The sequence below is a fragment of the Myodes glareolus genome, chromosome 12 (genome assembly GCF_982192425.1).
Source record: "Myodes glareolus chromosome 12, mMyoGla1.1, whole genome shotgun sequence".
NCBI classification, from domain to species: Eukaryota; Metazoa; Chordata; class Mammalia; order Rodentia; family Cricetidae; genus Myodes; species Myodes glareolus.
Window position 1 is genome coordinate 26448502 of NC_142037.1, and position 25528 is coordinate 26474029.

General features: G+C 42.1%; 1 protein-coding gene across 2 annotated transcripts in view; it reads right to left on the reverse strand.

Annotated features, from left to right (window-relative positions):
• The window catches only part of Sgcg (sarcoglycan gamma), a 36510-nt gene that overhangs the window by 8408 nt on the left and 2574 nt on the right, over positions 1–25528 (reverse strand). Inside the window, exons 2-6 of one of the 2 annotated variants that reach the window (XM_048447901.3) lie at positions 20008–20202; positions 14853–14954; positions 13604–13691; positions 10454–10573; positions 5808–5880 (exon numbers count right to left, since the gene is read on the reverse strand). In XM_048447901.3, the coding sequence (XP_048303858.2) occupies positions 5808–5880; positions 10454–10573; positions 13604–13691; positions 14853–14954; positions 20008–20202 (578 nt within the window). Of the gene's footprint in view, positions 1–5807; positions 5881–10453; positions 10574–13603; positions 13692–14852; positions 14955–20007; positions 20206–25528 lie in introns of both variants that reach the window. The other variant, XM_048447893.3, reaches the window with a different exon arrangement.

Sequence of the window (25528 nt, forward strand, 5' to 3'; positions counted from 1 at the left end):
GATAGGTAGATGATAGATAGATAGATAGATCGATAGATAGACAGCAGATGATAGATCTGTCTTCTGTGTTCACCATGTGTGTGGTTTCCTCAGAAGGCCAGAGGAGGAGATTGGATCCCCTGGAACTGGAGTTACAGGCAGTTGTGAGCATGCATGTGGGACTATCTACATTAGGTTCATGGAGGTGGGGAGACCTGCTCACTAAGCATACATCATTCCTGGGGGGTGGGTCCTAGGCCATACAAAACAGATCAAGGAAGCTGAGCACAGGCATCCATCCCTCTCCATTTCCTAATTGTGTGTAGGTCAAATTAGACCAACTGCTTCAGGTTCCTGTGGCCCTGATTTCCCAAACGATGCGCTGAAATAAACCTTTTCTTCCTTGAGAATTTTGTCAGGATAGTCTATCACAGAAACAGACAAGAAACTAAGACAACACTCAAGGAAAAATGCAAATTAAAACAGCATCATGGCTACATAGGATTCCAGCCAGAACAGTGACCAAAGAGAACAAAGTTCTCTTTCCATGGTGCTTCCTAGGTGGACCACTGTGTCAAAACAAACAAACAAACAAACAAACAAACCCTTCCTGACCACCAGTAGTCGGGGCCCAAAGAGATAGCAGAATCTAAAAACTCTTTAGTCTCTTGAGGTGATGTCTGCCAACATGCTGTCTGAAATAAAGATGGTAAGAGGCCCAGGACCAAGGCACCCAAGACTCAGTATCTTGTTATTGGGGGCTGCAGACCCCTGGCCCCTTGACTTTCTTTGCCTGCCTCAGACCCTTTGCCTGCTGCAGTGAACTGAGCAAAACAACTTGTTTACCTGTGCCTGCAGCTGCTCTGAGCATGAGACCCTGATGTCAGGGGAGTGGGTTCTGGTGAGGCCTGCAGCTGAAAGATCCTGAGAGCTGGGCATGGCTATCAGTTAAGGATCCCTATATAAGCTTCCCTGGAGCACAATAAACATGGCATTCTTGTATCAAGGGTGACCCGTGTCCCTGTGTGCTGTCTGTCTCTGTGTGTTAATCTCCAGGCCCTTGCCCGAGATTCCTGGACCATACCATAGTGTGTAGATCAGACGTATTGCTTTACATCTTGTTACTCTACATGTTCTGTAACACACATGCCCACCCATTACTCAGTACACTAAGAAAAATGAAGAGGGGACTGCAGATTATGCTCATCTTTTGACCAAGAAAATGAAGGAAGTCAGAGAAATATTCCAGGAACAGATTGCCGAGAGACCTGGACTGTCCTTGCTGAGAGCTTCTACTTGGAGTCCAGTCAAAAATGAAAGTCTTATTAAAGACTGTTAGGATTATTAGGCAACAAATAAGTGATCAGACCTTGTGGGGGTGGGTGGGGAAAAGAACGAGATGTTGCAGATGTAGAGAAAGAGGAACACGCATGTGGTGCTGGTGGGAATGTAGTGTAGTCCAGACACCAGAAATTAGCATGGAGGTTCCTGAACACAGAACAAACACATGACCCAGCTGTTCTGTGCCTGTGTATATATCCAAGGAACCTGTCAGCATCCTACAGGGATACTTGAATATCCATGTTTATTGCTATTATCATATGTGTTGCACATATACACAGTGGATCCTTATTCAGCTGTAAAGAATGCAGTGAATTGGCAGGAAAATAGAACTAGAGATCACCATGTTAGTGGAAAAAGCCTGGAAACTAGGAAGGACAGTGGTCATGTTTTCTCTCCCATGACATGACAGTAGGAGGGGGGTGCTGGGAGAGGACGGGGGCAGCAAAGGAGAGCACTGGAGAGGGAAAGAAAGATTAAAAGACATGTTTTATATCATGTGCACTCATCTGTCTATATGATACAGAAACAAGTAGACTATCTAAGGAGGGAGGGAGACAGTGTGAAGGGAAGGAGAGATGGGGGAGGTGGTAAAGGGCAAATAGCAGCCAAGGGCACTGGGGTAGATGTATCAAAATGTAATAATTAAACTCTTTATTTTATGAAAAGTAGATTTTTAAATACAATATTATTTTTATTATGGCTCCTCTCCCCCAAGTCCTCCAAGATTCCCTCCCATCAGAATCCACACCTTTTTTCTCTTTCATCATAAAACCAACAGACAAATAAAGAATACTAATAAAATAAGAAAAAACAAAAACAAACAAATTGAATTGGACAAAATAAACAGAAGACAAAGAGCCAAAGAATAAGCATGAGATACACATGTAGAAACAGAGTCACATACAGTCATACACAGAAATCCCCTAAGAACACAAAACTGGAAGCCTTAATAAAATTTTGAAGGACCCATATAGTAATAAAAGAAAAAAATCCTTGTCAAAACCTATGGTAGTTTGGAAGAAAACGGCCCCCAAAGTGAGTGTCACTCATGGGAGGGGTCGCTTTGTTGGCGTAGGTGTGGTCTTGTTGGAGCAAGTGTATCACTGTGGAGGTTGGCATTGAGGTTTCATATGTGCTCAAGTCATGTCCTGTGTCTCAGACTGCTTCCTGTGCCTACAGGTCAAAATGGAGGAATCTCAGCTTTTCCTCTAGCACATGTCTGCCTGCATGCTACCACATTGCACCATGATGCTAATGTACTAAGCCTCTGAACTGTAAGCTACCACAATGAAATGTTTCCTTTATAAGAGTTGCCATGCCATGTTGTCTCTTTATAGCAATATAAACCCTAAGACAAAACCCTTATTAGACAAAGAACCTCTAAAGATGCCACTGAGTTCGTTTTGTGTTGGCCGTCTTCTACTGGGCATGGGGCCTGTCCTTAAGAGTTGTTTATACCCCCAGTGAGACTTCAGTAGAGAGAACTGATTTTTTCATTTGCAAGTGATTATCAATAGACTATTATTTTGTTTTCTAACTAAAACAATTAATCATTTTTGAAAGAAAGAATATATTCAACTCATAGAGAAGAAACTGGAGAAAGTAGGAGACTATTCTTTTAATATTTGTTTTTTGGTTTTTAAGCGGGAGCCCACTGAGTAAATGTGATGCTTAATTTTAATTGTTAAGTTGACATGATAAAAAATAGCCTGGGGAAAGAGTCTCAGTGAAGAGTTGTCTAAACTAGGTTGACAATGCTGTAGGGCTCATCTTAACTGTGCTAACTGCGGTGGGAAGACTGCCCACTATGAGTGGCGTCATTCCCTAGGCAGCGATCCTGAACTCTATGAGTGGAGAAAGTGAGCTGAGTGAAAGTATGTGTCTGTTCATTCTCTGCTCTTGACTGTGGATGAGATTAGCTGCTTCAGTTCCTGCCACCATGACTTACTCAAAATCATAGAATGTCCCCTAGAACTGTGAGCTAACAAACCCTTTCTCCCTAAAGTTGCTTCTGTTAGGGTATTTTGTCACAGCCACAGAAATTAAATTGAGCCAGCAGGTTTATGTTTAACTCTGAGATGCATAGTTTCTTAAAATGTTAGCATTTTCTTTAAAGTGAATCTCTAAAATTTCTTATTTCAAGATGGTCTTAATAAATTTTCTTTACAAAATAGTAAATAATTTTATGTCTTAAGAAAATATTCTTCATCCTCAATCATAATTCTTTAATATTGATTTTATGACTCTTTATATAATTAGTGAACATTATTATAATTCAGTTATCATCACTATTGGTTGTTTGTTACATATATCTCTGAATCGATAAAATGTTGGGATAATATAGAAAAGTTAGTTTGGCCAAGGAACTAGGATTATCCATGTATCCATTCATTAGTGAAGAATGCCATCAGAGTCCTTACCAGAATATAACACAAATGGAACCCCTGTGTCTGTCTGAAACTTCATAGTCCATCTTTTCTGTCTGCATTTCTGTAGTGTTTGAATCTTCACCAGAACCACCACTCAACTCTGTGTGTAGCACTTTAGGGTTTCATTGGCTTGTAGGAACATTTCTTTCCGTATTTACCAACTGGTTCCAAAGGGTGCTAACCCGATGGTAAAGTTACCCCAGCAATGACCTCTTTGTAAGCAAAGACACGGATGTTCTGGGTTACATTTTTCCACTCTGTGTTAAAACACTCGTAAGAAGTAACTTAAGAGAAAGAATTTCTGTTGGCTCATGGATTGAGGAGGTAGAGTCCATCAAGGTGGGCATGGCAGGGCAGCAAGGACTCTGTGACACTGAGAGCTTGAGGTGGTTTGCTCACATCTTAATAGGCCAGAAAGTAAAGGGTACTTGGGTCAGAACCTAGTTATAACCTGCATGCTCTCCAACTATCCCCGACAGCTAGGTTTCACCTCCTGAAGTTTGTATTCCTCCCCCAAATAGTGCCACCAACTGGGGACCAACTGCCCCAATACATGGACCTGTGGGGGACATTCTATATCCTTACTATAATAGGCCATTTATTTAAAAAAAATACCATTCAACCTTTGACATAAATAATGTATTAGTGGAATTAACAGTGAATACGTGATAGCTAACAGTCTAGAATTATGGATGGACTCTGTAAGAGTCACCGTGCACAAATACATCAAAAGTTGAGGGCTTTAGGCCAAGGGAAGCAGTCACAACAAGAGAAACACAATATCTTCCTCTTGCATGACGTGCTTAGAATAGTCAAGTCCACCGAGGTGGAAAGTGGTGTGGTGGGTCCAGGCTGAGATATGACGGGAAGATGAAGGACTACTAAAGTTCTTTCGGTTCGGAGAAGAAAAGCTTTGGGCGTGGACTGTGGCAGTCATTCAAAAGTGCGTGGGATGTACTTCATGCCACTGAACTGCGCACTAAAAAGTGCTGGTAGGGAAAATTATACATGATGTGAATTTTTACCACAGACACCAAAGCTTTCTAGCTTTCTAACATGGTTTGCAAATATGAATTTATCTTGTACTTGCATTTATACCATTCTTTTCTTAATGAATACGTGAGATATAATACGCACACACATACACACACATGCGCACGCACGTGTCCGCACACAGGGAGGAGGGCACCTACAATTTGGATTAAATTGACACTTTCAAGAATGCTTATTTCAAATTTCAAAGTCTGTTTGGAGCACTGTCCTCTTCCATGAGGCTTTGGCTTGTTTTGGTAGGGATGGGCGGTGTGACAGAAGGGACCCCCTCAGAGGGAAGAGTTTGTTCGAATGCCAGGGGTGGGGAGGGGTAGTGGATGCTCAAGTCTGGGAGGCACGCGAGGGAGAGAAGTGCCAGGCCCAGTCCTGCCCATGTAGGGCCCAGAGCACCCACCCATCATCCCATCCCTGATGCGGAAGCAGCAGCGTGTATTAAACAGTGTCCATTGAGCGATACCCCTCTGACCAAAGTGTGACCAGAAGGATGATGGGGAAGCTCTGTTAACCAATCACATCCAGTTAAGATGTGCTACTTGGAACCGAGGAAGAAAAACCGAGGAAGAAAAACTGAGAGGGATCAGGTGTGTACTCTCTGCGCGATTCCCACTGGACACAGAGGAAGTCGGACTCCCCGTTCTTGTGGCGTGAGTTTCCCATTGTAACCATTAAAAATATAATTGTCATCCTTAAGCTGGCCTGGTTATTTTCCGTATCGAGCTAATTTGCAACACCGACTCCTATGGTCCTATGGAGCCTGACCAGAGGCAGTTGGAACAAGAGAGGAAGAACCTTGAAACCACAACAAGTTTAGACCTGACAGGGCTCTGGGCTTGCCTTGGGCTCCAATAAGCAATAACAAGTTAGTTATATGCTGAAAGGCCTGGCAGCAAAGGTGGCTAAGGCAGTAAGAAGGGATATGGGTACATCCTGAGCCTCTGTCTGCAGGCACACCTCTTTGTTTACTATCAGAAAGCTTGTTTATATTGGAAGCAAACTCCTTACCGAATGTCTTCAAACGGGTCAGCTCTGACAAGGGGTGTCTCCACTGAGTGCTCAAAAAGAGCTCCTTCTGGCCCTAAACAAAGCCCAGAGATGTATCAGAACAAAATACAAGAAATGGAATCAGCCAAATGAAATAGTCAGTCCAGCCTAGAGGTTGAGCATCCCTAATCCCAGAATCCAGAGTTTTTGAGGATGGGCTTAACATTCAAGAGTGGAAAGTTCCAGCACTGGCCTCATGTGATGGGCTCTAGTCAAAATGCAAGTTCCGGAAACCTCTACAATAGGGATGATCCAAGCTACAGAACAAGTGAATTCTCATCCCTCTAGTGTCTACTCACAGACAGATATTCCAAATCAAAGTGTCTGGGACCTCAAACACTTTGTGTCCTAAGCATTTGGCAAGGGATGCTCAGCTTGTAGTCTGTGGTCCTTTTTGCTGACTTTGTTCATGGGTTCCAAATTCAGGGGAAAAGGGCACACGAGTTTATGTATATTTTGAGGACACCACGATAGCTTATCAACAGAGTGTGATTTTTTTTTGACCCAAGTTATTACAAACCAACAGGCTTATTTTAACACTAGACAATGATATCAGTCATCGAAATGAAAAAAAAAAAGAAATAGCTCACATTGACACTGCATCTGCCTCGCTATCTTTCAGTTCTACTAAGTTTGTGTGTGTGTGTGTGTGTGTGTGTGTGTGTGTGTGTATGTATAAAACATAACAGTTTTGTTTTATCTCATCTGTTTCTAAGACCCAATAGAATAGTTTTGAAGAATTCCAAGCATCTGAAACATCCCCCTTGTGTTTCTGGAATTAGCATATCCCCCACAGTCCATTTATCAGAGAACTTGATCACAGGCAAGGATGTGCCTAGGGTGCAGAGATGTGTGGAGCAGGTGAACACACTGTCATATCCACAATTCACATTTTAAGTCTGCACACTTGTAGGGCTTCATTACGTACGTAAACAGGCATTGTCGGCTGGAAAGCCATGCTGTAGTTAAAACACAGTTACTTATCAATGCTTAAGGCAGCAGGGCAGACTGTGGCACATGGTGGTTAGTGCAAACCTTGTGATAAACAGTTATTGGTGATGTTTGAAGTTTGCAGGTAAGGATTCAAGCAGAGCAGCGGGGCCGAAGGTGCTAACAAATGAATAATCCATTGTATTGGGTACAGAGGTTCCTCAGTGCAACACAGATCCATTGTTCAGGTTATAAAGTATTTTTTACCTTGAGTTTATGGGCATATGCACAGATTTAAGCAACAATGCTTCATCTGTGTACACCCACTAAGATTTATCCAGGGCTTATTTATCCAAAATACATCCAAAAAAATAGGATTTGCCTGGCCTAGATTCTGCCAGGCCAAACCTTAGCTCCTGCCTAGGTTCCACTCCTCTCGTGCTTAGACTCCACCCGTGAGTGGTCCCCATCCCAGGTTTAGGGCACAGCCTGCCTGGACCTCTCCTATAACCAGTCCCCACCCTCAATTTGTCATACCCCATGCCTAGGACACACCCCTGCCTAGGGCATAACTTGGTACCAATTTCTGTTCTGGTTTATTTTCTATCGCTTTGATGACCTAAGGCAACATGGGAGGGAAGGGTTTATTATAGCTTACAGTTCCAGGCCCATCACAGAGGGAACTGAGGCAGGAACCTGGAGGCAGGAACTGAAGGAGAGACCATGGAAGAAAACTGTTTACTGGTTTGCTCTCTGTGACTTACTCGGGAGTCCAGGACCATCTGCCCAGGAGAGGCACTGCCACAGTGGGCAAGGTCCTCCCACATCTATCAGGTAAATCCACATATCTTGTGGAATACTCTTCTTGTACACTGTGAAGATTTGTTACTCGGGTTGGTTTAATAAAAAGCTGAACGGCCAATAGTTAGACAGGATTTTTGGGGCAGAGAAGACACAGGGGAAAAGGGTAGAGTCGTGAGGAGTTGCCAGACAGAGAGAAAACAACATGGGGCAGTACAGCGTAAAGGTAATAAAGCCATGAGACAGAAAGTAAATTAATAGAAACGGGTTAATTTAAGTTATAAGAACGACTTAGAAACAAGCCTAGACTATCAGCCAAGCTTTCATAATTAATGTCTCCAAGATGCAATTTGGAGCTGGCAGGAGGGACAGAAAAATCTGCCTATAGACATACCTATATGTCCTTCTATTTTTGAATGAATGGTACTCACAGGAAGCTCTGCATTAAACCGTGAGCACTAGACTGATTGTAATGGGGAGGGTGAGAGAAGTTTCATGGGGTAGAGTTCAACAGTTGTGGAGTTCATAGACAGAACCCAGTACTGGTGACTTCCAGTGGCTCCATTCTTCCTGAAAGGCTCCCTTTAGATCCCTCCAATACATGGAATTCAGTATTAACACTTCTATTTGTGAAGGGGATGTGCACGCTAGACTATTGCATCTTTGCTGCTAAGTGTTTAAGGTCAGTTCCATAGATTCATTGAGCATTTGTGGAGGGTCCCAGGCTTCTCAGATGATGTAATAATCCTATTGTTCCCATCACTGCCACGCTGCATGGCACCCATACAACCTCCCACTTTGTTCCCAATGTAAACACTTCAAACTGCTTCTTGCCTTCAAGAAAATGTTCTTGCAATAGTTTAGCAGGTGCCTGTGTATGCCCTCCCAGGTCCATGTGTTTCAGGAGTAGATCTCTAGCTGTCGGCACAGTTTGCGGAGGCTGTGGAACCTTTAGGACATTGGTCTAGCTAGAGGAAGCAGGCTGCAAAGGGCAGACCTTGAGGCTCATTGCTCGTCTTGTTTCTGGTCTGAGCTGTCTCTGTTTGCTGAACCTCTGAGATGTGTAAGCTGTGCTGGACCATCAACTCCCTCAGCCATGGAGCAAGCAGGTCCAGTCTCCATGCCTTCTCTCCCACAGTGGACTGTATCTCCTGAACTGTGAGCCTAAGCAAGCCTTTCCTCCGTCAGGTGGCTTCCGGCAAATACTTTTTTCACAGAGACAAGAAAAGGAACCGATACACTGCTAAGTTGGGCCTTCTAGGGATGAATCCAATAAATACAGACATAGCAAGTCCCCAGGGTGGCTCTCATGCAGGCAGGTGACTTACACTGCAACTGCCCATCGGGTTTCCCATCTGTTTCCCTTACTATGCCACAGTCTGAAAGGAACCCCAGTCTAAGGAGTGGTTCATCCTCTGTGATGGGGCTTGGGAGGGGATGGAATCCAAGTTTCTGTTTACCCTTTTCTCTACACCCCACAATGCAGTGACACTTTCCCAAAAGTTATGCTGACTTTGCATTAATCCTGGTCTATCAACAAGAGTAGATTAGTGTTGCCAACAAACTCGTACACATCAGGAGACAGACCTACTGACAACATGCGTGCAGCCAGTCCAGAAATAAAATAAAATAAAAGTCCAGAAATGAAAGGCCTTGAGGTCAAGAAAGCCAATGTTTCCTATACAGATAGCCCTCGGCTCATAATGGTTCTGTGTTCCAATAACCATGTCATGAACTGATAATATCCCAAGTGGAAGATAACAGATACCTGCCTATCAACAATGCCGTCTCAGCAGCACAGCCCACTGTAGAGTAAGGAGGCTCAGTTGTGTGTGATCCAAGGGCTGAGTAGGAGGTGTAGTACTGGCCACAGTAGCTGTCCAGCCATGAGGATGGGATAATGTAATGCTAGTCTAGGAAAACATGCACATTAAATATTCCAGTTGGTTCCTACTAACCGTGTCTCCATCATTCCAAAGCAGATGAGTCAAACCATATATACTAGTGGATTCTATGTCAGATACTTAGCGACTTGCTCTTTTACTTACTAAGCAGTAAGTGTGGGGAGGGGGGAGAAGAAGAGGGAGAGGGAGAGAACAGGTCTCACCATGTAGCCCGGGTCTTGAATTTGTGATCCTCTGCCTCTGCTTTCTGAGTGTTTAGACTACAGGCACATGCCTCCCTTCCCACCCCACCGCCCCCGCCACTGGCTTCACTTACTCATCTCTGGTTTTCCCAGTATGGTTTGGAAAGAAAGGAAGCTGGTGCTTCCTCAGCAAAGTCTGCAACATTAGGTCATCACTTTGGAGTGTGCTTGGGAATGATGCATATGTCACATAAAATCATATATCAGGGCTTGGATCTACATCCTGGTAACACTGCGTGAGAGAAGAGGCTATTGCTGATCTGATTAGTACAGAAAAGCTCTGGAAGCAGCTTAAACACACCTGTCTGTTTGCACCTCTCGTCTTCCAGAAGCATAGCAAGCAAGTTACAATGAGGTTCCGGAAATGTTTGTCATTTGGATTTTTTTATACTGAAGGTAAACTCAGTGAGAGCTCGGTTCCACTTTTGAATCAACCAGAGGAAAGGTTGTCTTGTAGGCACATGGGGTATCCAAGTATCTGGGATAATGGGGATCAGACAGATATGTGAACTCTACAGAAAGCTGTGTCAGCTGTTGGCTCCGGTGACCAGAAAAGAGACAAAGGAGAAATAAGAAGGTGAGCAAAACTCTATGAGGAAGGCATCGTCCTTCAAATACAAACAGAATGTCAAAGGAAGCGCCAGGAAGAAACACCAACAGCCAGGTGCTTTCCCTTACAGAGTGCGGAGCAGAGCTATGCATGCCGCTGCAGCCGACTGTCTCCACGTACCCGTGACCCGCAGTCTGCCGGTGCCGACCGCGACATCCTGCTCCTCTGCGGTGAACAGTGGCTTGCCGTCTTCAGAAAGGATCTGAAAGCCCTGGCTCTGAACATCTACCATTTGTGCACCTGAAGGGCCAATCAGGACAGGGTATTAGAAGTGTTTGTTGTAAGCAGCATACGTTCCCTGTTTTCACAACTGCCCTGGCACTACTAAACTACGGAATATGACTGGCAAACCATGGCATGCACCTCCCCAACCTACCACAATAATGTTTTGTAATATAATGAAAAAAATGTTTTGGTGACAGATATAGTTAGGGATTAAAGCTCCCAGTTTGCTCAGTTTTCTTTTTCTTAAGAAAATGTGGTTTTAGCCGGGTGGTGGTGGCGCAAGCCTTTAATCTCAGCACTCGGAAGGTAGAGGCAGGAGGATCTCTGTGAGTTCAAAGGCAGCCTGGTCTACAAGAGCTAGTTCCAGGACAGGCTCCAAAGCTACAGAGAAACTCTGCCTTGAAAAAACAAACAAACAAACAAAAAAACAAAGAAAATGTGGTTTTACTTTGGGGTAGATATATATTTCTATCCTGAGATCCAGGGTCACCAGCATCTCTTATATATGTTATATTAATATTGACTCTGAATGATACATAACATTTTCTGATTAAAAAAATGGGAGAATAGGGCAACTTATGCAGTGCAAGCTCACTGCTTCAGTCTTGCAAGAATGATGGTACACACTGCACGTGCATCCACTCATTTCCATGAAGAGAAACTGGGTGAGACTGAAGGCAAAGGGGTTCCCGGCTCCCCACAGGCAGTGGAAAGGAAGAACTGAGCGGAGGAGGAGGAAGCTACAGTTACTGTTATGCATCTGGGTTATCTAGAGACCCACCAGGACTCAGGATCCCCAAATGTAGAATCAGTCACATTCTTCAGAGATTATAAAGGCAAAGAACCCTGAGTTCTGTTCTGCCAAGCAGAAGGTCGTCTTGAGCAAAAAAGTGTTCCTCTATAGAAGCAGAAAGAGTGGTTGACCTTATGACCTATTATCTTGTAAAACAATAATTTTGTTAAAATTGGACAAGACCAGGAACTTACAAATATCAACCCTTAACAACCCTTAACATCTGGGATTCCAATTTTGCTTTATAGTTCTCTTAAGTACAGTAATTTTAGAGTTTGAAACATGAAGTTAGCTATCAACATAGCATTAGTCATCATTTGACCAGAACCGTGTTTGTTCTGAGGTGTCTCTGCTAGCCACAGAAACATGATGCATACCCTATACCTACATACATCCATTGAAACATTAAGTTCTCCGTCATTTAAATTCCTGTGTGTCACGTTTACTGTTTTCCAAAATATGTTGCCTTTCAACTTAAAAAAAATTTGCTCATTGTTGTTGTTGTTATTGTTGTGTGTGTATGCCTGCTCATACGCACATGTATGTGAGTTCCCAAAGAGGCCACACAAAGGTGTAGGGGCCCCTGAAGCTGGAGCTACAAGCAGTTGTGAGTCACTTGTTAAGGGTGCTGGCAACCAAACTTAGGTCCTCTGCAAGAGCAGCAAGTACTCTTAAGCACTGAGCAATTTCTCCAGCTCTTTCAACTTTTAAACATAAAAGATTATTGCTCAGCCTTGTCCTGGGAATGGAAAACACCCTCATCTGTTACGTCATTATTAGCTGTTTTTCATTTTTTTCCCTAAAATCATGCATCATGTGCCAGTGGTTTTCCTCTGGATAAAAAATAATACATTCCTTGCACCTGCATTCTGGAGACAATGCAGTGTAGGAATATTCCTCTCTATCTGTGAGAGTGGAGATGGACGCATTTTTATTTTCTGCTCCACAGAACCTTGTTAGCTGTTCTTTCTGAACATTGCTGTTGCTAGTCTTGTCCTCCTGTCAAACATGGAATCCTTGAGTGAAGGAAGGTACATCACTGATTTCCTGCCCATCTGTGATGCCAATTACAATGTGGGCGTTTCCGTTTGGGGTTTCTCTGAGTAGGACTGAGTTTGTCCCCTCTTTATAAGGTAGTTTCTGGAATAATTCTCCCATCTGATAGAGCACTCGACCTGCTCTATGTAGAGCAAGGAGGTATCATGTGACTTTAAGAGAAAAATGTTGTTTCTATGCAAATCACTCAGGACTCGTTAGGGATAATCAGGCTGTACTCAAAACAAAGAAACAAACAAAAAACAACAATAAAACAAAACAAGACCCAAAAACTTGCAGAAAAAAAAACCCAGATGAAAAATGACAAGTTCCCATTTTCATGGTAACCATGATGCCAATCATCACAAAGCCTTTGGCCCTTTGGCTTCTGATAATTCCCAATGGCCCTTGCATCATTAATGCCTTAACTGCACACATAAATTTTTATTTGGGTGCTATTAAACTGATGGTTATTAGATCTCAGTATGTGCAGGTACCCACCACAGAGTCAAGGATTTGGTTTGGGATACAACTCAAGGGCGGGGTGGGGGGTGTGAGAGCTGAAGTTCTGCTTTAACTTTAAATGACTGTTTAAGAGATCTGTAAAGCAAAAATCGCCTCTAACCTGCGAGCTCCACTTGCCCAAGGACAGATAACGTCTGGGAATGCTGGGGCCTGTTGTTCAGGTAAGATAACCAGCCACAGGCTTTCACTTTTGTAAACAAGGTTGGTTGTCCAACTGCACAGAATGTGCTTGATAACACCTAGGCAGGAGGTATGCAGACAGGAAATACGTCAGGGTGGATGATTGCCCCCTACTGGATGAAGGTTGGAAATACATAACCTTGTGGGCTTTGCCTTTATGAGCACCTGACTAACCTAATTCCATGCCATTTTCCGGGAATCCTGGGTATGGACCTGGCCAGTGACCGTTGTCCTGGCCAATATTTAATAAAGCTTACTTTAATTAGATAATCATGCATTATCGTTCTCCTCACTATTTTCAAGTTTAATGCCTCCCCCCTCCACACACACAAACCTTTACACCGTCTCTCTGTCTCTCAGTGCTGACTGTCCTCTGTGCACAGCATGAAGGTTGGAAAGCTCATGTTGTATTACTTATAAATAAGCTCGCAACTCTTTAGAGGAAACGTTCAACTGCTTCCACTCCGCATGGGCTTGAAACAAGCGTGGTGCAGTAAGGATGTTGCACTCACCCACTTTTACGCGGCCCGTGACCTCCCCTTCTGGGTTGCGAGCGCTGACTGTCACATTCTGAGTGGACTGCAGAAGCAGAGATGAATCCTGGAAAGGATTTCCAGAATTAGCACGATCTACCTTTATGTTTGCATATAGTTGATATGTACACTCTCTACGTCAGATCCTGGCATCCTCTACGCTTGCAGCCAAAGCTTTAAATAACCAGAATTATATTATTTTCAGGGTATAAATGCATTGACTTTTATGAATACATTATAATCATCCTTTGAGTTTATTATGTTTGAAAATGCTGCTCTTAATATTTTGATTAGTTCTCGAGGAAAATGGGTTCTAATTAGCGTTTTATCTTTGCCAAGGCATTCGCAGTCTTTGTTGTCACTGTTATTTATGCTCAAGGCATTTGTAGGGGATAAGTCCAAGAACGGTTAGATTGTCTACAAGAAATACCACCTGTTTATTTTCAAAATGCAAAGAGTTCCCGCCGTAAAAATAAAAAGTCTAACACAGGAAAAAGACAAGCCCCGAAGGACTCTTCAGTCTCGTGGTCTGAAAAAAACTGGTCATTTAGAAGGTGGGGAGGGTGAAGGAGGCTAGGAGTGGTGTGGGAGGGGAAAGGAGGCTAGGTATGGGGTGATGGGGGAAGAGGCTAGGGGTGGGGTGGGAGTGGGGAGGAAGCTGGGGGTGGGGTGGCATGGGAGGGGAGAAGTGGGTCATTAGTGGGTAGGAGTTATAGCCCAACAGGAGCAAGAAGACACTGGGGAGTGCTGTGTGGCAGCAGGACCATAGCTGACTGCGATGCACTGTACATTTCAAAGGCTAGAAGACATCACTTTGTGTTTCCACAATAAAGAAATGATAAACTTTGGAGGAAATATGTCTGACCTCATTTAAACATTACCCAATGTGTGTGTGTGTGTGTGTGTGTGTGTGTGCATGTGTGTGTGTGCATGTGTGTGTATGTATGTGTTTGAACAGCTCACCGTGCTGAGGTTACTAAACTCAGAGCTGAAGCAGTTAAGAATAAAATCTTTATAGCACATATTCTGTAAAGTAAGGTCCACAGTCCAGTTGTTAGATAGGGCATACCATGAATGTGTTAGATAGGACATACTGTGAATGTGTTAAATAGGAGGTACTGTGAATGTGTTAGACAGGACGTACTGTGAATGTGTTAGATAGGATATACCATGAATTGTTGTGTTTAACCATTACTTATTTTTCAAAAGTGAAACACAGTCTTCTTACCACTCTGGAGCGTATTTCTTTGACATACAGTGGAAATAAAAATTCTGATTCTCCTTCCAGGCGAAGTCCATCTTGTTTAACATGCAAGTAACCCATTCCTATCTGTTAAAGAAAGAGACATGAAATTTTCTCTTGTTTTGTTTTTCATTCTTTTTGGACTAACTAAAACTACACATGCCTTTCTATATATTCCTTTTATTTTTCTGTATTTCTCCTAAATGTCTACTTGAAACTTTAGTTGTTTAAAAAACCTTTTGCAAGCATAAAGGTCTATTCGGGAGATGCATATATGATTTAACAAATCATGTTATGATAACATCTAAGACTCCATGCACATATAAAAGAAAATAAAATCTTATTACTGTCTTTTTTTATTTTAAAGACATAGATGGATGGATTGCATGTGGGCACGTCTGTGCCACAGTGTCTGTGTAGATGTCAGAGGACAGCTTTCAGGAATTGGTTCTCTCCCTTGACAATGGGGTTCCCAGGAATCCAACACAGTTTGTCAGGTTTAGTAGTTTAAGTCCCTTTGCAAACTGAGCATCCTTATGTGTGAGGACCACATGAAGCTGCCAAGTCTCTCCAGGAACCCCCGAACATAGCAACACCAGGTCAATTGGAGAACCCCTTTCAACAGTGGCTCTCACCCTTCCTGTTGCTGTGACCCTTTAATACAGTTGTGGTGACCCCCAACCATAAAGTTATTTCATTGCTATTTCATAACTATAATTTTGCTACCATTACGAATCAATATCTGATATACAAGATATCTGATATGTAATTACAGGTGCTTGCCAACATTCAAAGCCCCAAGTGTATTAAGCTTTTTTGTAACCTGTGAACATGATCTCTGATCTCCTCTCATCTGTTTCATCGATGTTTTACAACTGCAGTGAACAAGCTTTTACCTCCTTAGCTTTTCACTGGATATTTTATTCTTTCAGATGCCACTGAAAATAAGATTGTTTTCTGATTTCCCTTTTAGGTAGTTTGTCATTAAGGGTAGAAATTAGGACCGAGGGGTGTTATCTGTGCACTCATGTTAGTTTTAGCAACACCCAGGGTGGCAAAGATGTGGAAACAAACTACGCATCTAGGAGACACAGAAGGACACATGTGGCATGACTGTCACGTATGCGTGAGATCTCGGAACAGCCACACTCAAGAGACTGAGCACTAGAATGGTCCTTACAGGGGCTGGGGACTTGGAAATGGGATGATTGATAAAAACCTATGAATTTTCAGGTCAGTGAACAACACAGATAAAGCCTACAGATGTGCTAATTCAAACATACCTATTGTTGATGAGATTCTATTTTATACCTACAAATTTCGTGAGTAGAACTGATAATACTTTCTTACCACAATCAAATGAAATTTAAAAGCAGAAATATCAGGTTAAAAGTTTTCAAGACAGAAAAAATTAAAGTGTGAATTAATAAACAATTTGTAGTCTCGGCGCTATGATATTTCAAAGCAAAGACTCAAGCTTATACCCATGCAACCTGTATGGTGAATGCCACTCCACTGCAGGTATAAAGGCCAGGTGATGCTCAATATTTTTGGATTAGGACCCAGCATCTTCTGTGGATTAGGACTTTGTGTCTTTTATCTTCTGAGCCCACAAATGTGAATGGTAGCATGTCTCACTCTGTTAAGGTCAGCACTAAAGACCCTGCTCACACACCGCCAGTAACGCATTCCTGTGGGAGGAAAACCACCTCAGACATGGAACGTGGTGGAGAATGCAGCCTGTGCCCCGCATGAGGTGGATCTGAAGTCGATACCGCCTTCTTTGTCCAAGATGTGCGTTGTCGTAGAAATCTGTACAAATTAGTTCTATAAACCGCACGGCTGTGAAGCGGTAGTGTGCACCCAGAGTGTGCTTTGTTGTGTGCTATAGCATTTAAAGCAACCTTCAGTGCTTCGTGGCTAGCTGAAGTTAGACTCTGGCTACTCCAGACTCTTCCATAAGTTTCCCTGTGCTGCAGACTGTTATTTTAATATGTGTTACTTTTGTTTGTGCTGTGGAACATTTGTTTAATCATGTAAAGATGTGTTGCTTTTGTTTATGCTGCCTTTGTTTAAGTCTGGGAAGCTGTGATTCTCTGCCTGTCTGAAACACCTGATGGTCTAATAAAGAGATGAACAGGCAATAGCGAGGCAGGAGAAAGAATAGGTGGGGCTGGCAGGCAGAGAGGATAAATAAAAGGAGAAATCTGGAAAAGAGAGAGAAGCAAGAGAGCAAGAAGAGGAGAATGTCAGAGGCCAGTCATCCAGCAACACAGCCAGACACAGAATAAGAAGGAAAGATAAGGTATACAGAAATAGAAACAGATAACAGTCCAGAGGCAAAAAGATAGACGGGGTAATTTAAGGTAAGAAAAGCTGGCTAGAAACAAGCCAAGCTAAGGCTGAGCATTCGTAAGAAAGGATTATGTCTCCATGTGTATTTATTTGGGAGTTGGGTGGTGGATTCCCAAAAAGTAAAGAGCAAAAGAGTTAAAGGGTAGAAGCATACATCTGCAGCCTCAGTCATGGTGTTTATCATAGCAACAGAAAAGTAACTAGTACATGTCCAGATGTCCTGCCTGCATAAAGGGATGCTGGGCATTGGTACCCAGTACCGTCATGGCTGGGCATTGGTACCTAGTACCATCATGGCTGGACATTGGTACCTAGTACCGTCATGGCTGGACATTGGTTCCCAGTACCATCATGGCTGAACATTGGTACCCGTACCATCATGGCTGGGCATTGGTTCCCAGTACCATCATGGCTGGGCATTGGTACCCAGTACTGTCATGGCTGGGCATTGATACTTAGTACCATCATGCTGCTACACAGATATTATTTTACAAATTCTGACCCATAAATCATATCCTATACTGTCTAATGTTAAATATACTCATATTTGTAATGTCAACTTACATGTAATTTATAATAATTTCTAATATATTTATAGTAAATACACTTATAGTTCTCTATATTAAATGTTATTCAAAAATGTTTTTCAAGCTATGATTTTAATTTTATGAGTATTTTACCACAATATAGAAACACAAATGTTTATTATGTGAGAAGAGCAATGGTATTGACTAGAACCATGGCAGGACAGAAATAAGGGCACAGAATAGGCAGGATTCCCTGAGTGCATTTCTCACTGAACCACAGATGATGACTGCCCTTCTTGGAAAGAGCACTCTGACTAAATGTGAAGTTCTTGGCAGAGTATTTTTATCTCACTGGATCTGTCTTGCCAAGTTAATGTATTCTACATAAATTAATTAATTCTAAATTAATGGATTTAATTTATAGAATCCCATCCACAAATTCACAAAACAAGGACTTCTTGGGACATAGCTTAATGGTAGAGCACTTGCCCAACATGCAAACGGCCCTGTGTTCAACTCCCGGCTCTACAAAACAAAGTGTACCTGAAATATCAAGGCAAAGAAAATTATGCAATTATTTTTAACAAATGAGAATGCTTAAAATAGAATAAATTCTTTCAGACTGTTAGTATTTTATTTACTAAATCTGCTGTGAATATTGAAGTGTTTGTCTAGTATTCACGCGCATCAGATCAGAGTGTTTAAAACATGCAAATGTTGGGCTGCTCTGGCTTGGGCATGGTGTAAGTGTGTCCCTCCAAGGCAGTCGTTCTCAACCTGTGGGTCACAACCCCATTGGGGGTTGAATGATCCTTTCATAGAGGTCATCTAAGATTATCAGAAATATCCAATATTTACATTAAGATTCATAAGAGTAGCAAAGTTACTTATAACAATGAAAATAATTTTTTGGATGGGGTCATCACAACAGAAGGAACTGTATTAAAGGGTCACAGGATTAGGAAGGTTGAGAACCACTGCTCCAAGGCTTCCTTTGTGAGAAGTTTGGCAATTGGGGTGGCAGCTTTTTGGACTTTTAAGGAGTAGGTCCACATGGAAGGTTCTGGGGTCAATGGCAACTTGTACCTGAGATATTTGTCTGGAGCCCTTGGTTAGCTCCATAGGAGGATTGTGATAAAAAACAAAACAAACAAACAAACAAACAAAACCCAGCTGGGCCCCACCCAGCCTGGCTGGCTTTTGCCTGCTGATGTGATGCTCCCTGTCACATGCATTCTTGCATTCCCGCCAGGCATCTTCAGGTCCCCATTAGAGCTGAATCTAAGCCCTTAAACCTCCAACAGTGTGAGCGGAATAAACCACTTTTCTTTAGACTCAGCTCTAAATGGGACATCTCTATAAAGTCCCCGCCCCCCAAATGGCTTGGGCAGCATCAGGGAAGGGGTGGCCGGAAGAAGGGAAGAGCTGGAGGATGGGGAGGAGTGCCGAGCACTGAGAAAGTCACAACCACTGTAGTTATCTGTACGAGACCAAGCCAGCCAAAAGTCTGGCATAGATGGGTAGATGACCTCAGGGCCACAACCCTTCCTGAGGAACTATAGCAGTGAATAACTGCAGAGGGAGAGAGAATCACTCTTTCTTGTATGTGGCTGTTGGTAGGTAGATTTCCCATGCTCCCCACATCCCTGTATGTGTGCGCAGCACTAATTGGAGTTAGTGAGCTATAAAAATAATGACATGAAATTGGGAGTTGGATCTGTTAAGAGAGATATGGAGAGAGTTGGAGGGGGAAGATAAGAAAAATATGATCATATTCTAATGTATACATCCATAAAATTATCAAGAAAAGGAGGAAAATTAAACAAAAACTGAATGAAAAACAAAAATTATCTTCTTTAAAAGCAAACATATTTCTGCATCAGGTATTTCATCCCGGTAATTAAGTAGATGAGGGCAGGTGTGAAACACTAAGCCTAGAGGACTGATGACACTAGGAAAATCTGTGATTTACATAGTTCTATAGATCACATTCTACAAATGACCTTTGAGATAGCTTGACTCAATCAACCACAAATTCAAGAGTAGGATTTTCCTACCCAATAGAGAAAATAACTAATGAAAAATATAATGCATAGCCCCCTCCAAAAAAAAATCAGCACACTGTAGTTTACAGTGTGTCAGAGAACAATGGCAGTAAGCTACGAAAATCCTGAGAAAGACAGAAAGTATCTCTCCACGCACTATTAAGGCAATGATCCAGCCTGTCTGGAGCGTGCTCAGGAAAAGACAGTACTCACCGGAGAAAACCACATTACCCTGAGAATCCAGATGGTAAGAGCCAGGTTCACAACAAGGATGGCGAGCAAGAGAAGAACAAATAGGTAGAGGCAGCGCTTCCTCCAGCCGTAAATCCCGATCTTGTAGACGTGCTGGTTCTCGGGTCTCTCTATGTGGGTGCCCTCCGTGATTGTGGTGTACTGTTCTCGTACCATCTTCTAGGGGAGTAAAGGAGGCAGGGGGACAGAAGAGGGGAGGAGAGAGAACTTAGTTGCCAGTACTGATTTATTATGAGTCTAGAAAACAAATTTAGCCCAAACTTAAATTTCTAGAAGTGATAATTTTTAAAAAAGAGGCCAGAATCTGGGTATGGTGTGCACACCTGTAATGTCAGGGCTCTGGAGTGCAGGGGGAGGAATAAAATGAATTCTTGGTTATATAGGGAGCTCAAGGTCAAATGCATAAAGCTCTGTCTCAAAGGAAGAACAAATGAGAGAGAGAGAGAGAGAGAGAGAGAGAGAGAGAGAGAGAGAGAGAGAGGTGTACTAGTACTTTGAAACATGTCATACTGTTTCAACCAATATTTAACTTGTCATTAAAAATAATTTGGATGTGACCAATTCACTTAAAATCCAATGGCCATAATTTTTCACACACACATACAGGCACACACACACTCACTCACACACACACATTTGCACACACACGCACTCTCACACACACGTGCACACACATGCTCACACACACACTCACACACGCACACACACACTTGTGGCTTTCAAATTGCTGCAGAGCTGACCTTGACATTGAAGCATCAACCTTAAAGCCAAGTTATCAAAAAAGGAAGAAAAATCAAGCTGGTATCCATATTTTTTAATGTAATTACTCAATTTGACTCTGAGTAGTTAAATTATGTTTTTCTTCACCTAAATGATTCAGAATTATGAATGATGTTTTAAACAGGATGCCTACAACACCTGTCTTTGCCAAGAACTGACATATGTTTAGATAGATTATAATATTTGTGAGAGTGAATGTTTACAAATATCGTTTTGTGAACAAAAGAGTTCTGGTAAAAAATAAATCCTTTATTTTACCTTTACACCAAATATAAAAAAAAAGTCAAGGAAAAGGTCCATGAAAGTCATGAGTGATGATGACCCTGACTGGAAATGGCACATGTGCATAGCACTCGAGCTGGTCTCCTCTCTGACACCTCGTGCATGGGGTGTATGTTCATTTTTAGGGGTGATTTGGAAGCAGCCATATTGAAAACGAAAGATGTCCAGATAATTCTTTGTCTGTGTTTAACTTAGTGCTCTTCCCCCATGTTGTGACAATGTAGAAGTGTGTTTCTGTCACAAAGAATTTCCAAGTCTTCAGGACTGACCCTGCTTCCTCTGGACACCTAGTGTTGGCAGCTTTACCGGGTGCTATTTGTTCTGTTCTCCGATCTCCTTCAGTCTTCCTTATAATCCTGCCTAATATCCCCTGCCATTCTTTCCCAACTCTGATGTAACAAATGATCCCAAGCTGAGTGGCTTATATACATGCTGTTTCTTGCAGTCAGAAGTTCAGAAAACGTATCTGCAAGACCAAAACTCAATGTGACCTGGCTGCATTTTTCTGGAGGATCTAGCTGAGAATCTGCCCCAATCTCTGACCTTCATGCTGTTTCCTTCTGCACATCTTCTCTGACTTGGCCATCCCTGCCCAAACCCTAAATCCTACCTTGTATTGGCTTTGAACTCCCTGGAGAACTCAGGGTCACTTTTCCACCTCAAGAGCCAGCACTATCACATATACCAAATTCCTTTTTCCATGAAAGGTTGAGACATTCCCTGATGTGGGATTCCCCTCTGTATGCTGTGAATATGTTTTCTCACCACTGGTTAATAAATAAAGTTGTTTCAGCCAATGGCTTAGCAGAGCAAAGCAAGATATGATATCTGAACAGAGATATATAGAAAGAGTAGGTGGCAACAAAGAGATGCCAAGTAGCTAATGAAGGAGAAAGACACCAGCCAGAACCTTACTTGGTAAACCACAGCCTCGTGATGATACACAGATTAATAAAAATGGGTTAATTTAAGATGTAAGAGCTATCTAGAAAAATGCCCGAGTCACTGGCCAAACACTATTATAATTAATATAGTTTTTGTGTGATTATTCAGGTCTGAGAGGCCGGGAAACAAATGAGCAGTCTCTGCCTACAGGGTGGAGTGCCAACATGGGACAACTACATCCACATAAAACCCGAGAGAGTTTGGGAAGGAATTCTAGACACCAAAGAGCAGAGTTAAGCATGACTTTGTAGTAGCAGCATTTTCTCAGGTAGGCTCTGATTTCTGGTGGCCAGCAGAGGAATGGTTCCTTTAAAAGGAGGCTTCCTGGTTCATGCTAGTCACACGAACAGCTCTGGCTCTTTCAGGAGGTCCTGCACTTAAATGGGGTTTGTGAGCAGCTTGTTACTAATTGCTTAATGGCAACATAGACCCTTTGTGCCCCTGGAGCTGGGGCAGTGAGCATGGCCAAGTGGTGGTGAACATGACTCCACCATTTTGGACATGGTGAAACAAATAGACAGGCCAACTCCTGGTCCTAGCCATGTATACTTAACATTTTTTAAAAGTGCTCTTGGTCAGAAAATAATTACAGGTATGCAATAAGACCTCTGAATGGGTCACAGTGTTGGATAAATATATGTTGGCTTGGGAGAGAGAGAGGAAAAAGAGTATAGACAGTTATAAAAAGAAGTAAGTAGTTTTAAAAATAAATTGAAGTCTTTAAAGAGACAGTAAAAGTAATAGATTAAAGGTGTAAAGAAAAATATGCCACATAAAGATGGAATATCCACAGAGAGTCTGGATTATACATCTTATTGTGTTTTCTTTGAATTTTTTGACTGCAAAGAAACATTTGATTCTGGAGGCTGCTAAACTAAACCAACATATATGTTTTTAAAGGTATCTTGACTTCAAAATTTGAGACTAAGGATATGATGCTTTGGAAAAAAGTTCTGCTTTTGTTTTCAAAGAAGATGAGAACCTGTGGATTCCATTCAGGCTAATGTGGTTTGATGGAACAAGAGCCCCCCCAAAAGATCTCTATGAATCCTAAAAATACTTCACTCAACAGATAGCAGGGAGCAGTTTGGAGAAAACAATGCACAAATTCCCAAAATGATTGTTTGCAAATGTTTATTTTTATTTAATGAGGGATATTATATAGAGATAAATACTTAGCATTAGTATGGATTTTGGTTTATTGATACAAATTTCAGGTCTATTTGGTTACACTGTGTGTATATATTTCTACTCTTGTTTAAAGTATGTTTACGCAGCTCATTTTAAATGTAATATATAATTAAAAATTACAGATTAATAGGTAGTCATTTATAATAGTCAAACTTATAGTCATGTTAGTTAGGTTTTCTAGATATATAGAGATGTATTTCAGTTAGATAATCTTTATCACTTCAAAGACCTACAGAAAACGGCACTTAAAATGTTTTAAGAACTTAGAGTCTTCTCAACAGTGAGACATTTCGGCTCCTGGCAGCACCAATTACTTCAAGTGGAAGATGGGCTTTGAGAGTCTCCTTATGGAGTTTGCTAGCCATTTGGGCAAGAAATTGCCTTTGCCTGGTTGCTTGATGGCATGCTATTTAAAATGGACATGCAGGACCCACAGAAAAATGACTGCTGAATTGCCTAAAGAAGGTGCAACAATCCTTCAGGGTTCCTGCTTCATGAAAGAGTCTGCCAGACATTCTGTAGGACACAGAAGAAAGTGACTGACAAACTGCCAGTGTAGGTCTTTCAAATTTCCTGCTTCATGGAAAGGTATTCCAGATACTATGGGCCTGTAGGCTGAAGATGGATGCCCCACCACTACAGAAGAACTTTGGGGGACTGTCCAAGGCAGTGAGATGTCTCTGTCAATTCCAGAGTTTTAGAAGTTGCTTATAATGTGCTTCCTGTTAACTTAGGTAATATTATATTTCTCTTGGGTCTTTGATGGAGTTGAAGACTAGATAGTTTTAATTACAGTTTTCCTTAGTTATGATAATAAATAAATTAGTTATAAAACTTTAGATTCACAAAGATAGGATAGATGACTAAATATTGAAATTTAGTAATTCTTGCTTGATATCTATTTTGTTATATGTAATTTTACTATGTTAAAGTTATAACCTTCCTTTTTAATTAGACAGAAAAGGAGAGATGATATGGGATTCCCTTCTGAATACTATGAATATGTTTTATTACCACTGGTTAATAAATAAAGCTGTTTCAGCCAAAGGCTTAGCAGAGCAAAGCTAGGCAGGATATCCAAACAGAAATATATAGAGAGAGTAGGCAGAGTCAAAGAGATGCCGTGTAGCTGTCAAAGAAGAAAGACATCAGCCAGAACCTTACCGGGTAAGCCACAGCCTCATGGTAATACACAGATTAATAGAAATGGGTTAATTCAAGATATAAGAGCTAGCTAGAAATATGCCTGAGTCATTGGCCAGTGTTATAATTAATATGCTTTCTGCGTGATTATTCAGGTTTTATCAGCTGGGAAGTGAATGAACAGTCTCTGCCTGCAATTCCCAGGTTTGGAGTGTTAGGTATAGACATCTTTGGAGGTTATTAATCTGTCTACCATAAAGTACGACAAAACTCAGGGTATAAAATTGAGGGGGACTCAGCAGTTTAAAGCCCTTGCTGAGGACGTAGGCTTGATCCCCCAAACCCACATTGTATGACTCACAGTTTTCTGTAATGCTAGTTCCAGGGGACCTGATGCACATGCACAGACATAAACTTTGGCCCACACTAAATATAAACGTTAAAAAAAAACAACCAACATTCACCAAAGCATTTGTGATTCTCAAGATCTGAACTCCAGTCAACGTGCATGCACAATTGCCCCAGCCCTGAGATGGCCTTTCACAACTTTCCATCTCTGTGCCATCTCTTACAGAACTCTGTCTGGGAGTCCACCGCCATGCCTTCACTGCCACCAGCAGGATTCCTCCTGCCTTCTCCCTGACCCTATTGTTCCAGCTCCACAGGTTTTAGTGAATGTGTACCCTAAGTGTGACTCCTGCCTGAGCTGTCCTCTGCTCAGAAGGTCTCCCAGGTAACAGCACCCCCCTGCAGCCACTGCTCTGTCACCCAGCTGAGACAGCGCTATGCTCCTTCCTGCTGAAGTTTGTCCCCCACATCACTTAATTCTATAGGTGATGCTTTGTATTTTATCTGGGTATTTTTCTGTACTTGATTTTGTCACCACATATGAATCCCAAGAAGGTAGGGTTCCAAACTGTTTGGCCACTCTGTTGTGGCCCAGCCCCTGAACAGCATGTGTCATTATTGTATGAACTCAGCAAATACTTACTGAATAAGCTGAATACGTTAGATACACCCCCCCCCCAGAACATTTTATTTAAATTGTAACTGGATACAGAACAATAAAATGTGAGGGATCTGAGTTGTCTCATTTGTATGTATATAGGTGATGTGGAGACTCCATAGGGTCACCACACTC